General features: G+C 38.2%; 1 protein-coding gene across 3 annotated transcripts in view; it reads left to right on the top strand.

Moving 5' to 3' along the window:
- The window catches only part of SOX6 (SRY-box transcription factor 6), a 431,726-nt gene that overhangs the window by 339,495 nt on the left and 79,322 nt on the right, over window positions 1-12,909 (top strand). For 2 of the 3 annotated variants that reach the window (XM_023737515.1, XM_004369676.3), the window contains 2 exons: window positions 2,380-2,529; window positions 9,636-9,861. In XM_023737515.1, coding sequence (XP_023593283.1) covers window positions 2,380-2,529; window positions 9,636-9,861 — 376 coding nt within the window. The remainder of the gene's footprint in view (window positions 1-2,379; window positions 2,530-9,635; window positions 9,862-12,909) is intronic. The other variant, XM_004369675.3, reaches the window with a different exon arrangement.

The raw sequence follows: 12,909 nt of genomic DNA, 5'->3' as shown, positions 1-12,909 counted from the left end.
GTGATGGATGTAATATTTTTTCAGAAATGTCAGTTCTTGACAAATTAACCTCACATGCAGGAAACTCCTGGGGGACATGCTTTACCAAAAAGACAAAGTTAACCAACAGAGAGAACAAAATGGTATCCATGAAACAAGGATTCCAGTACAGGAAAGGAAAAAGATATTCCAAGTACCACAATTTGCAATAGTTCTAAAGGATAAGCCAGTTCAGATTGGAGCAGGGAAATGAAGACAGAAGAATGTTTCCAAAGCCCAGGGGGGATGTGATGCACAGATTACCTAGTATTTTCAGTCACATTGGGTAGTTTTAGAGTTCTCTTGGAGAGTTTGAGAATTAATGATAGTTATGTAAAAAAATTAAGCAAACAAAAAATGAGGCAAATATTAAATCCAACAAAATAAAAAAGTTGAGAAAGAAAGAAAATTATAATTCACTAAGTCTTCAACTGTGAATAGTATATTTGCAGAATAATATAAAATAGTTGTCTTAGTCATCTAGTGCTGCTATAACAGAAGTACCACAAGTGGATGGCTTTAACAAAGAGAAATTTATTCTCTTACAGTCCAGTAGGCTACAAGACCAAATTCAGGCTGTCAGCTCCAGGGGAAGGCTTTCTCTTCTCTGTTGGCTCTAGAGGAAGGTCCTTGTCATCAATCTTCCCTTGGCCTGGGAGCATCTCAGCATAGAAACCTCAGGTCCAAAGGATGCGCTCTGCTCCCGGCGCTGCTTTCTTGGTGGTATGAGGTCCTCCCCCCTGTCTCTCTGCTTGCTTCTCTCTTTTATATCTCTAAAGAGACTGGCTTAAGAAACGATCTAATCTTGTAGACCTCATCAATATAACTGCCACTAATCCATCTTGTTACATCATAGTGATAGAATATACAACACATAAGGGAAATCACATCAGATTACAAAATGGTAGACAATCATATAATACTGGGAATCATGACCTAGCCAAGTTGACAGATATTTTTGGGGGACACAATTCAATCCATGACAATAGTAAACACTATTTCATTTAAAAATTTGTGATACTAACATTAAGAGACTGGGGAGGGAAGCATGGGAGGTGCATGGTGAGGTAAGAAAGCTAAATTTTCATCTTCTGTTGTAGGAAGCCAGTAGATCAGGATATAATAGTATTTAATAAATACCATTTATTAAATTAATAGTATTTATAAATAGCATTTATAAATAGGGAGATAGATACCAGTAAAAACAGTTAAATGAATTTAACGGGGTTGTTTCCACAGAGCAGGGAGTGAGGTAGGGAGGAAGGGGCCTGGAAACCAGGGCCATCATGACTTGCTATTGAAGTTATGCACTGTCCATGCTGACCATACTAGTTTTGTTGTTGTTTTGTTTTTTATTTATTTTTAAGCTTACAATACTATTAAACACCTATGAAACTACATACAAGAATTATTTTGATAAAAATTAAAATTATATAAAAAGAGGGTGGCTCACTTGTCTGTCAATCTTTGACCATAATTCAGATAAGTTGACATATTTTGGGGTTGATAATTTTAAGATATATAATGTCAGGTTGCCTGCTTATCATTTCTCAGGGAAGAGAAGCCCTTTAAAGCTGAGCAGATAGAATGAGTAAGAAGATCATTGGTTTGTTAAAGAGAAACCACGGTAATCTGCTCTTGGATGTAAAGACAGCACTTTGTCATCTGGTTTGGGTTGAGAATTAAGTAGGCAGCTCCTGTGTTGGGAAAAAGAACCTTGATTCCCACCCCCACCCCACCCCACCCCCCGCCAAAATCTGGCCATATTCTCTTGAGAATTGTGTTATATGCTGCCTAGAAATAAGGTCCTGAGAAATGAGTGACTGCCTTTGGGTCCCAGGGATCTTGGGGGTCAGCACTCTTATGATGCAGAAGGATCAGCTTCCTGAGGGAAGCTTGGCTGGTACTAAATATGAAAGATATGGTTCTTCCAGGAGTCCCTAGAAAAGTTCAGAGTAGTTTCTTAGGTCATGAGTATTAAAATGTCATAAATGGTCATAACAAAAAAATTTAAAGCATTTTTTTATAAAGACATAGGCACCAAAAAGAATTTTTAAAGACCATTTAGTCAAATTCCTTTTTGTACAGTGAAGAAGCTGAGTTCTAGAGAGACAAGGTCCTTTGTCTAGGGTCATAAAGTCGTTTCTAGAAGAATCAGGAACAGAACAACGGCTCCTATTCCATTATTCTTTCTCTCTTTTGTATTACCTGGTCTCTCTTATTTTCATCTTAAAAAAACAGTGAAAGAGAACAAATTGCAAGACTGTCAGAGAAATAATTATCTAACAATATGGTAAGTTTTTTGAAACCCCATTTCAGCTGCATTTAAAGAGATCAATGTTTGTCTTCTCTGTTTTGCAGCAGCTCTATGCCGCTCAGCTGGCCAGCATGCAGGTGTCACCTGGAGCAAAGATGTCATCAACTCCACAGCCACCAAACACAGCAGGGGCAGTCTCACCTACTGGGATAAAAAATGAAAAGAGAGGGACCAGCCCTGTAACTCAAGTTAAGGTACTTGCTTTGCAGGATTGTGAAAACAGTTTGGAAAATAGCATCACAAGAAATGTAGTGAACTGGTCTGTGTTGGGAATAAACAGCAGGAAGCATAGCAACATAAAGGAACCCCGAAATACTCCTCTTTATGGTAAATTTCATGATTGAGCATTGAGAAACAGGTGTTTCCCTTTTGATAACAATAGTGCCATATTCTGAGATCTTTACCTAAATTGGCAAACTCACTTCTCAAGAGTTTTTTTCCCTTTGGATTCTGGCCTTTATTTTTTAATGTACATTGGCATAAGTGGCTGTGGTTTTATCACTACTCTTTGTCATAGACATATGACACTTCTCTCCATGTTCTTTAAACAGGTAGAGAGCCAACTTACAGCACCAGAGATGGAGAATCTCAAAACCTTAGATTTAAAAAAGGTGGCAAGAAGGAATCCAGTGCAGGACTTTTTATATAGTTTGTGGATGAAGGCCTCTCCTTAAGAATATTTATAAATGTGGGCTCTGAGGAATGAGTGGTGTCATTACCTAGTCTAGTCATGCTTTTGATGATACACAGTTGTGATAGGATAAACAGGCTCTCCCAAGTTAGGGGTAGGGCATTAATAAATGCCTTTCTTCGTTTATTTTCAGTGTTTTGAGACTAGACAACTAGGAGGCACTTGGTAACAGACGGAAATTGAGGTACCACTCCAACTTTGTGCTGCAGCTGGTGCCTATAGGTGGTATCAGTTGTTTTTTATGATTGCCTTTGTTTCCTAGGAGCCCTGGTGGCACAATGGTTAAAAGCTTGGCTGCTAACCCAAAAGGTCAGCAGTGTGAATCCACCAGCCACTCCTTGGAAACCCTATGGGGCAGTTGTACTCTGTCCTGTAGATTTGCTCTGAGTTGGAATCCACTCGATGGCAATGGGTTTGTTTTTTTGTTTCCTATGTTAAATTATTAAATTCAAACAGTTCAAAGAAACGATATTTTTGAATAAATTGACTTATCTACTTAGAGGGGTATGCTAAGCACAGACCTATTTCATTGTAACATGCCAGAAGTACTGCATTTGGAGAAATTTTGCAATTATTAGATCTTCGTGTAGGAAACAAAACTCAGCATTGGTACTATAAAACCAATGGAATTGTCTTATTTCTGAAAATTTGCAGATAGGAATTTTGAGATTTTAAAAAGCCTTTTAAAAATATGGATCCTAAATACTGAAGATCAAAAAAAGTGAACAGCATTAAGAGAGATAGTTCTGTTTCTGCTGCTACCCAAAGGACTTAATTTAATGCCATTGATGCTTTTAGAGTCTCCAAAGAAATAGATGAAATGTTTTGTTGTTAGAAATATTGAGATATGACAAAGACAGTGTGTATTTCATAAGACAGTATTCCTTATGGAAATAACCCTATCTATTTTGTGTTCCAAATAGTTTGTGAAAAAGGGTCAGAATACTATAACTCAAACCAAGGCATTTTGTTTAATCACAGTTGTTAAGTCTGAGCATATCAAACATCAGTGACTTGAGCTATTGAGTATTAAATATTTTAACATGAAAAAGTAATTTTATAAGTGAGTTGGCCAAATGGAACTGTACCAAACCAAGTCTTTACTGGATGAGTAAAATGTTCCCTGGTTAAATTCAAGTTTATATCTGCTTTTACCATTCCAGCTTTGTGGTCCAGCTGAATTTTATTACTCACTTGACCACATGCAGATTCTTAGGGAATGCTATATATAATTTGACTTGACTTATTTTTATGTTAATATCAAAAGAAACGTTTCTTATACTCACTAGATTGTTTATTGTATGTGTGGGTAAAAACATATAGACCAAGACACAAAGTAAATGTTTTAAATAAAAACAAATAATATCTCCTGCCTATTATTGACAAAGTTCTGAGAATAATCTCATAGTCTATTAATTGAAAGAATTATGGTCACCAAAATCTCTCGGGTTTCCCTCTGTACTCATTGCTTTACCTCTGTATGTAACATGACCACTCATTTTAAATTCAAACATTACAGGTGAAGGGAAGGTCAGCACACACTACAGGGGAAGTCAGCACAACTGGACTAACCAAAGCTAAGAAGTTTCCTGAATACAATTACACACTTTGAGGGACAGAGTAGCAGGGGTAGGGGTCTGGGGACCATGCTTTCAGGGGACATCTATGTAAATTGGCATAACAAAGCTTATTAAGAAAATGTTCTGCATTCTACTTCGGTGAGTGGTGTCTGGGGTCTTAAAGGCTTGCAAGCAGCCATCTAAGATGCATCAGTTGGTCCCAACCACCTGGAGTAAAGGAGAATGAAGAATACCAAAGACACAGGGAAAGTGTTGGCCCAGAAGACAGAAAGGGCCACATAAACCAGAGACTTCATCAGCCTGAGACCAGAAGAACTAGATGGTGCCTGGCTACCACCAGTGACTGCCCTGACAGGGAACAGAACAGGGAGTCCCAGATGGAGCAGGAGAAAGGTGGGGTGCAGAACTCAAATTCTCGTAAGAAGACCAGACTTAATGGTCTGACTGAGACTGGAAGAACCCTGGAAAGCATGGCCCCCGGATTCTCTATCAGCCCAGAACTAAAACAATTTCCGGGACCAACTCTTCATACAGGGATTGGACTGGACTGTGGGACATAAAGTGATACTCGTGAGGAGTGTGCCTCTTAGCTCAAGTAAATACAAGAGTCTAAACGGGCAGCTTCTGTCCAGAGGTGAGATGGGAAGGCAGAGAGGGTTAGGAGCTGGTTGAATGGACATGGGGAATCAGGGGTGGAAAGGAGGAGTGTCCTGTCACAGTATGGAGAGAGCAATTAGGGTCACATAACAATGTATGTATAAATTTTTGTATGGGAAAAAAAAATTAAAAAAAAAGAAATTCAAACATTACGTAGGGCATAGTTGGCTGAAGAAAACAAAAATAAGCGTGGTTGGTCCTATGTTCCTTTTTCCCCCAGAATTTTTAACTACTATAAATGTCAAAATCAGAAGTCAAATGCCTCTGCTCAAATTCCAGTTGTACCACTTTTACTAGCTGTGCCATCTTGGGCAAGTTATTTAATTCTTTCAGCCTTAGTTTTCTCCTCTGTAAAGGCAGAGTTAATATTATGTGTCTTAAATGAGATAATATACCCCAAAGCATATAGCGATTATGCCATAAATGTTAGTGGTAGTGATGGTGACGATGATGATAATAAAGGATGTGGCAGTGGTGGTAATGGTGGTTGTGATTGAAATATATAATAGTGTACTGAGAGAGATCCTAACTAACACCTAAGGGACTTCCACTTTCAATCATAATGGAGGAAGAGATCAGATTTACCCTACTGGCTTAAACAACTAAAACTCAGTACAGAACATATAAGGAGTTGGTTTTCAGACACTTGACAACAGGACAGTGATACCTGAGAGAAGGGAAACAAATGAAGTGAGCGCTACAGTTTTTGCAGCTTGTTGTCTGTTGGGAGTTTTCAGGCAACAGTGCAGGGAGTGTACCCATGTAGAGCTTGACAGTGTTCCTGAATAGAAGAAACACTGTTCAGAGTTTAGGGATGCTGAGTGGATGCAATCTGTGAGGCAGAATACCAGAGAGGAGAGAACTGCACAGAGAGAAGGAGATTGCTGAAGATCTGTGGAAGATTTCCTGAGTCTTTAGCTGAATATTGATCCACACCTGCATATGAGGCAACTAGCTGAGGCCAGAGAACAAACACTAGAATGTAGCAGGCAAAACAATTGCAAAATTCACAAATGACTGGAAATAGTTTTTATTCCTATTAACCAGACTAGAAAGATCTCCTGATATTTGAGCATCAAGTAGAGTTTCCAGAAGGGTATTACCTCAGTGGTGAAACCAAATTAGCCTTAGACCAATAATTATTCTGGACGTACATAACAAAACTTAAAAGTAAGCCTGTTTTGTTGTTGAAAGCTGCTGTAGAGTTAGTTCCCGATTCATGGTGACCCCATGTGTTACAGAGCAGAACTGCTCCATAGATTTTTCTTGGATGTCATCTTTACAGAAGCTGTTCCCAGGCCTTCTCCTCTGCAGAGCTGCTGGGTGAGTTTGAACCGCCAACCTTTAGGTTAGCAGGCGATCTCAAACTGCTTGTATCACCGAGGCTCCTAGAAAGGATCAAATTGTTCTGCATTGACAAAGTCCACAAATATTTAAAAGAATATGTAAAACTCCACCCAACAGTGTAAAATTCACAGTATGTGGCATCCATTCAATAATTGCCAGGCTTGCAAAGAAGCAGGAAAATATGAACAATAATAATCAGTAGAAACAGACTCCAAAATAACACAGTTGATACAATTAGTAAAGATAGTCAAAACAGCTATTATAGGAGACTTCTGGCTATAGCCAAGTGAGAAGGTAGGCAAATCTGAAAATAGCACCTATAAAACTGGAAAAAATTGATAAAAACACTGTTTCAGTGCTCTGGAAATTGACCAAAGACATACAATAATCTGAGAAACATTTATGCTTCTTTTATGTAAGAAAAGTGGGAGTCTACCGCATTCTTACTTAGGGCTGTTCCTATTCCTCCAAACCTGAGACTGGGTTTGCACAAAATTTCTGTCAGGCCAGGGCAGCCTGTGAAGAGCAACAGCTACCCTGCCATGGTGGAAGGGAATTCACTTGATTGGCAGCTGGTAGGTGATGCCCATGCCCAGTCCCAGTGGCATCGCTGGTGGAAGTGACAATCATTGAATTATACAAATAAATAACGTCATATTCAAAACTGAAAAAAAAAAAAAAGCAGTTGCTATATACTCCCTATGTTCAGGAAGGTAGAGGAAAACATGATGATGATAAGCAAGGCATAAGAGACCTAAATTGAACTTGAGAGATGGAAAAACACAATGCTTGAGATGAAAATACACTGGATGAGATTAACAACAGATTAGACATTACACATAAAAAGATTAGTGAATGTAAAGATGTAGCAATAAAACTATTCAAAATGAAACACATAGAGATAAAAGGACTGGTCAATACTGTTGGACAATATCAAGTGGCCTAATACACATAATTGGGGCCTCAGAAGGAGGAGGAAGGAACAGAGAAAAACATTTTTGAACAAGTAATGGCTGAAAATTTTCCAAATTTGATGAAAACTCTAAACCCAGATATCTTAGAAACTTAATGAACCTCAGATAGAAGAAATACAGAGAAAACTAAATACCTAACATATAAATAAGTATCATTGTTTAGATATGAGTGAAGGAACTAACTAGTAGAAATATCCTTTGCATTTAGAGAAATGGGACTAACTTACAATTAAACACAAGAGTAGGTAATTTGACATCTATAATTGATGTGGAAACCCTGGTGGTATAGTAGTTAAGTGCTACAGCTGCTAACCAAAAGGTTGGCAGTGCAAATCCACCAGGCGCTGCTTGGAAACCGTATGGGGCAGTTCTCCCCTGTCCTATAGGGTCACTTTGAGTCAGAATCAACTCGACGGCAATGGGCAATGGGTATAATTGATATAACTGTTTCTTGAGAACCTGTCCTATGTCTAGATATAGATAATAGTGCATTGAAACATAGGTGTACCAGATAGCCTATTTCTTACCTAGACCAAATAATATCTAGGGCATGATTACATTATCAAACAAATGACTTATTTTCTCTGGCAGTTTAGTAGAAAAGGGACCTGATATTTGGAGTCCAATAAACTGGAATTGAAATTCTGCCCCTCCATTTACTACCTGTATGGCTTTGGACAGTGATTTTATCATTTTCTCATTTGTAAATTTAGAATAATACTGCCAACCTCATAGTTACTGATGGTTAAATGAGCTGATGTATGTTAAAATGCTGAGCACAGGGCTTGGTACATAATGGTCCCTCTCTGCATTTTATTTTTATTTTCTCTTTCCAATCCGCCTTCTCTACTATTTTCTGGCTCCCTTTTTGTTCCCTATTTATCAATGGTCCTTAGTACTGGAAGAGATTTTAGAGATCGTCTAGTATCAGGCCGTGATTTTACAGATGAAGAAATTGAGCCCCAGCTAGGTCTGACGTGTACCAAGGGGGAGAATGTACTGTTTCCAAGCTCTACTGTGTGTTTCAGACAATGACATTGAAAGCAAGTTCTCTGCGACTTCTCAGAAGCAAAACGGGAGTTGATATTTGCTGGCAATTTTATTTTAGAGCGTAATAATGCCGATCTTAAAACTGAACATTGAAATGAATATGCTTATATTACAACTGAATTTCTAGAATGAGAGAAGTGTTGTTATGGGTGTTTTATAGTAGGAGAAATGAGACAAAATAAAGGCTAGGAGCTTAGCTTTCAAGCTCCTGGCTAAACTAGAGTTACAAGCCAGATATTTGAATACTGTGCTCAGTGAAGAAGGACATGCTGTCTTAAAATAGACATTCGGTAAATATATGTAACAAAGAATATGAAGAAACATCACTTTAAACATGAAAAATAAATTGCATATAGCATGGTATGTAAAATGTAATTATAACGTGTGCTTTCCTTTCGCAAAAATTAATTTTAAACATAAATAGAGACCAGAATATAGACCATAAAGGGTGCCCAACCCAGAAAGCCACATAGAAGCCGTGCTGTGGCATGCGGCTTTCTGGGCAGGGGCCCAGGAGATCAGAAGAAGGCTTTCCGTGTTTCCATTTTTAAAGTACTTGCAATTGTTTGATTTAAAATATATATTAAAAAATTAGCTGCAGAGCCTATTTATAGTTCCAGGAACTTTTCAGAGAGAATAACACAAAAGCACTACAGAGCTGCTGAAATTTTAAATAATTCTTTGTAAATGCCCTAGGTTAATTTAGATCCCTGAAAACACATTAGGAAATTAAGCTGTAATGTGAGCTAATTCACATTTTAATTTGGCAAAAAGAATGCTCCAACTACACAGTTAATGTAAATAGAAGCATAACACAGGGAAATTAATGAGGTTTCCTTCCGATGAATCTTCAAGGAGGTAGATAATTAGCTTCTTTTGTTATTATTGTAGGAGAATGTGGCATTGTCTCTGAGGTGTAAAATAACTGTGGCTTACTAAGTGATAATGTGCTTCATTTGTCTTTCTTTTTTTAAATAATTATTTATGTTAAACTCTTGTAGGATGAAGCAGCAGCACAGCCACTGAATCTTTCATCCCGACCCAAGACAGCCGAGCCTGTAAAGTCCCCGACATCGCCCACCCAGAGCCTCTTCCCAGCCAGCAAAACCAGCCCAGTAAATCTGCCAAACAAAAGCAGCATCCCCAGCCCCATTGGAGGAAGCTTGGGAAGAGGATCCTCTTTAGGTAAATGGAAAGGTCAACACCAGGAGGAGACTTATGAATTAGGTAAAAGAAAGCAAACCTGTTTAATGGTGACTAATCCTTGTTTCCAAAGTGTTACTGAGTAAAAGATAATAGTCTTATCTTTTCTACTGAAACACAACCAATTTAGTATCTTGAGTGATAAGAACTTTCGGAAAACGTCATAATATAAACCCTGCTGTGATGACCGGTTATTTATAGAATGCGTTCTTTAGATTGTGATTAGTTAGATCCAGCAAACCAGAGACAGAAACTTCTGTGTTGGGGCAATGCCCCCAGACTGAAGTAACTCTAGGCAGACCAGAGTGACCATAAATCCTCCAATAGCCCAAGGACTTGGCCCCAAAGCTGCCTGCCAAAAGTCCAAAATTTCTTTGAAATTTTATATTTTCTTTCTTAAGTGTATATGAATTTTACATCTTACCCATATTAGTTTTGCATTAAAACAAATATGAATGACACACTTCAATGGTATAATGTGAAATAAAAGTGTTATCTAGGAAGATATGTCGTAATGATCCTCCGGCTTCTTGCACATGCTGCGATGTGATCCTGGAAAAGTTATTTAATATTTTTAAAAAATATTTTGTGTTTTGGGTGAAAGTTTACACAACAAATTAGGTTCCTATTTAACAATTTTTATACAGATTGTTCCATGACATTGGTTACAATTTTCACAATGTGTCAGCATTCTCCTTATTTCCATTCTGTTTGTTGTTTTTCCATTTGATCTAGCTTCCCTGCACCTCCTTGCTTTGTCATCTTTGCTTTTGGGTAAATGTTGACTGTTTGGTCTTATATAGTTGATTTTTAAGGGGGCACATTACTCATGGGTGATATTGTTTATTTTATAAGCCATTTTATTATTTGGCTGAAAGGTGACCTCCAGGAGTAGCTTCAGTACCAAGTTCAAAGGTATCTTAGGACTATAGTTGCCAGGGTTCCTCTAGTCTCTTATCAGTCCAGTAGGTCTGGCCTTTTTTAGGAATTTAAATTTTGTTCTACATTTTTCTCTCATTCTGACTGGTACCTTCTTTTGTGTCCCTGTCAGAATGTATTTAATATTTTTGTACACAGTTTCACAAATCTGTGAAATGGCAATATTATTACCTAGCTCATAGATTGTTTGTAAGGATTAAAAGAGAAAAAATACATATAGATTTCCTAGCACAGTGTTTAGCACATAGAAATCATGCAATAAAAGACTGTGGAATGAATACCAACATAGATTATAGCTAGATAGAGAATAATCCTGAGAGTGCTTCTCAGCTAGGAGCCCTGATGGCGCAGTGGTTAAGCACTCTGCTGCTAACCAAAAGGTTGGCAATTCAAATCCACTAGCCTTACCATGGAAAAAAGATGTAAAAGTCTGCTTTCATAAAGATTACAGCCTTGGAAATCCTACAGGCAGTTCTACTCTGCCCTATAGGGTTCCTATGAGTCAGAATCGACTCAAAGGCAAGGGGTTTCAGTTTGCCTTCACAACTGGACTGGGCCAAATACATACAGTTAGTATGTGTGTTACTACACTCTTTAAATCATTTAATTTTCAGTAAGGGTGCAGAGATTCAGAGGGGTTAAGGTCTTGTTACCAGGTGGAAAACCCAGGCTCTTGCTTGGCATGACTCATATTGGCCAATAAATGAGAGACCAAGATGGGAGAACAGGAAAAATACCTTTATTTCGTTTTACAAGGAAAAGGAGTCAGGCAGAGCTGCTGCTGCCAAGACTGCTCGCCAAGGGCGGGCAGGCAAGTTACTTTTAAAGGGGTTTATAAGTAGGGAGTTCATGCAAGTTACATCAGCAACATTGTTAATCATACTACCTAGGTGCAATGGGGTTTACATATAACCTCCTAGCAAAAGCAGAATTCAAATGCAAAGCTGAGTGAGGGGAACCCAGCAAAGGAAACGATTTTTCAATATAACACTGTAGGGGAGGAAGCCAGGTAAAGAATATAGCACTGTGGGGGCTCCGCCTCAGTCTGAGTTGTTGGCAGCACAGGGACTAGAACTAGAATTTATTTACCATATTGTCTTCCTTGCCTTATTAAGCCCTGGAGCCTGAACCATTTATTATAATAAAGAAAATAATATGTAAGTATAGCCATTTATAGTTTAAAAATATCCTTGCCCATTTTATCTCCTTTGATTTTCACAGTAACTCTATGAGTTAGGTAGTGTATTATTATTATTATTATTTTTACCCTCATTGTACAGATAAAATAAATTGTAGTTGTCAGAGGTGGAATGACTTGCCCACCACAGCCATGTAGTTGTTAAATAGCAGGGCCAGGACTGGAATCCAGGTCCTCCCACACATAATTAATTGCTTTTTGTGAACTCACAGTTGGAATGTCTGCTGATCTGTGCTTGAGTCTAAGTGAATCTTAAGATGGTGAGATGTAAATCTTTCTCATTGAAATATGGGACTTTAGGATCCATACAGCAGCCTATTCTCATTTTGAGTCAGGATGCAGAGGTTTTCACCCCAAGTCAGTGGTATTTGTGTGGGAAAGAGAAGAAGTGAATCATTTTCAGCATGTGAATAGGAAGACTATTCCATGGCTGGGTTGTTGGAAGTTGTGAGATGAGAAAAAACTCCAACCTAAGGATAAATAATAGGCTTGACCTTGAAATAGCAGTGCTTTAATCTACTTCTGAATTTTGTTTGGAAAGCATTTGTTTGCTGTACATGGTGAGGGACAAAGATGACTGTGTTACAGGGCTGCTGTTATGGAGCTTACACCCCTGCAGAGCATACTTCTGAGGCCTGAACTAGCAATAGTTCAAACTAGGGCTGAAGTAATAGCACCTGTGCTTGGACAGCACTCTTGTCTTTACAATTTTAGATAGACATGGTCTTTTTATCTGAAAAATTCCAGACCAAGAGATGGGGTTTCTATATCCTAAAAAGTAATTATTTGACTGTAAAAAAGTTTTCCATAGATAACCTTCTGAATTTTTTCCAAACTCAAATGCACATGCACATTCATTGTACACACATAGATGTATGGTGTGAACTCGCTTCTAGTTTCCCCGTCCTGTCTATGTGAGGTGTATTCACACACAC

Source organism: Trichechus manatus, unplaced genomic scaffold (genome assembly GCF_000243295.1).
Source record: "Trichechus manatus latirostris isolate Lorelei unplaced genomic scaffold, TriManLat1.0 scaffold00006, whole genome shotgun sequence".
In the NCBI taxonomy this organism is placed as follows: domain Eukaryota; kingdom Metazoa; phylum Chordata; class Mammalia; order Sirenia; family Trichechidae; genus Trichechus; species Trichechus manatus.
This window is presented reverse-complemented; position numbering and strand designations above follow the sequence as displayed.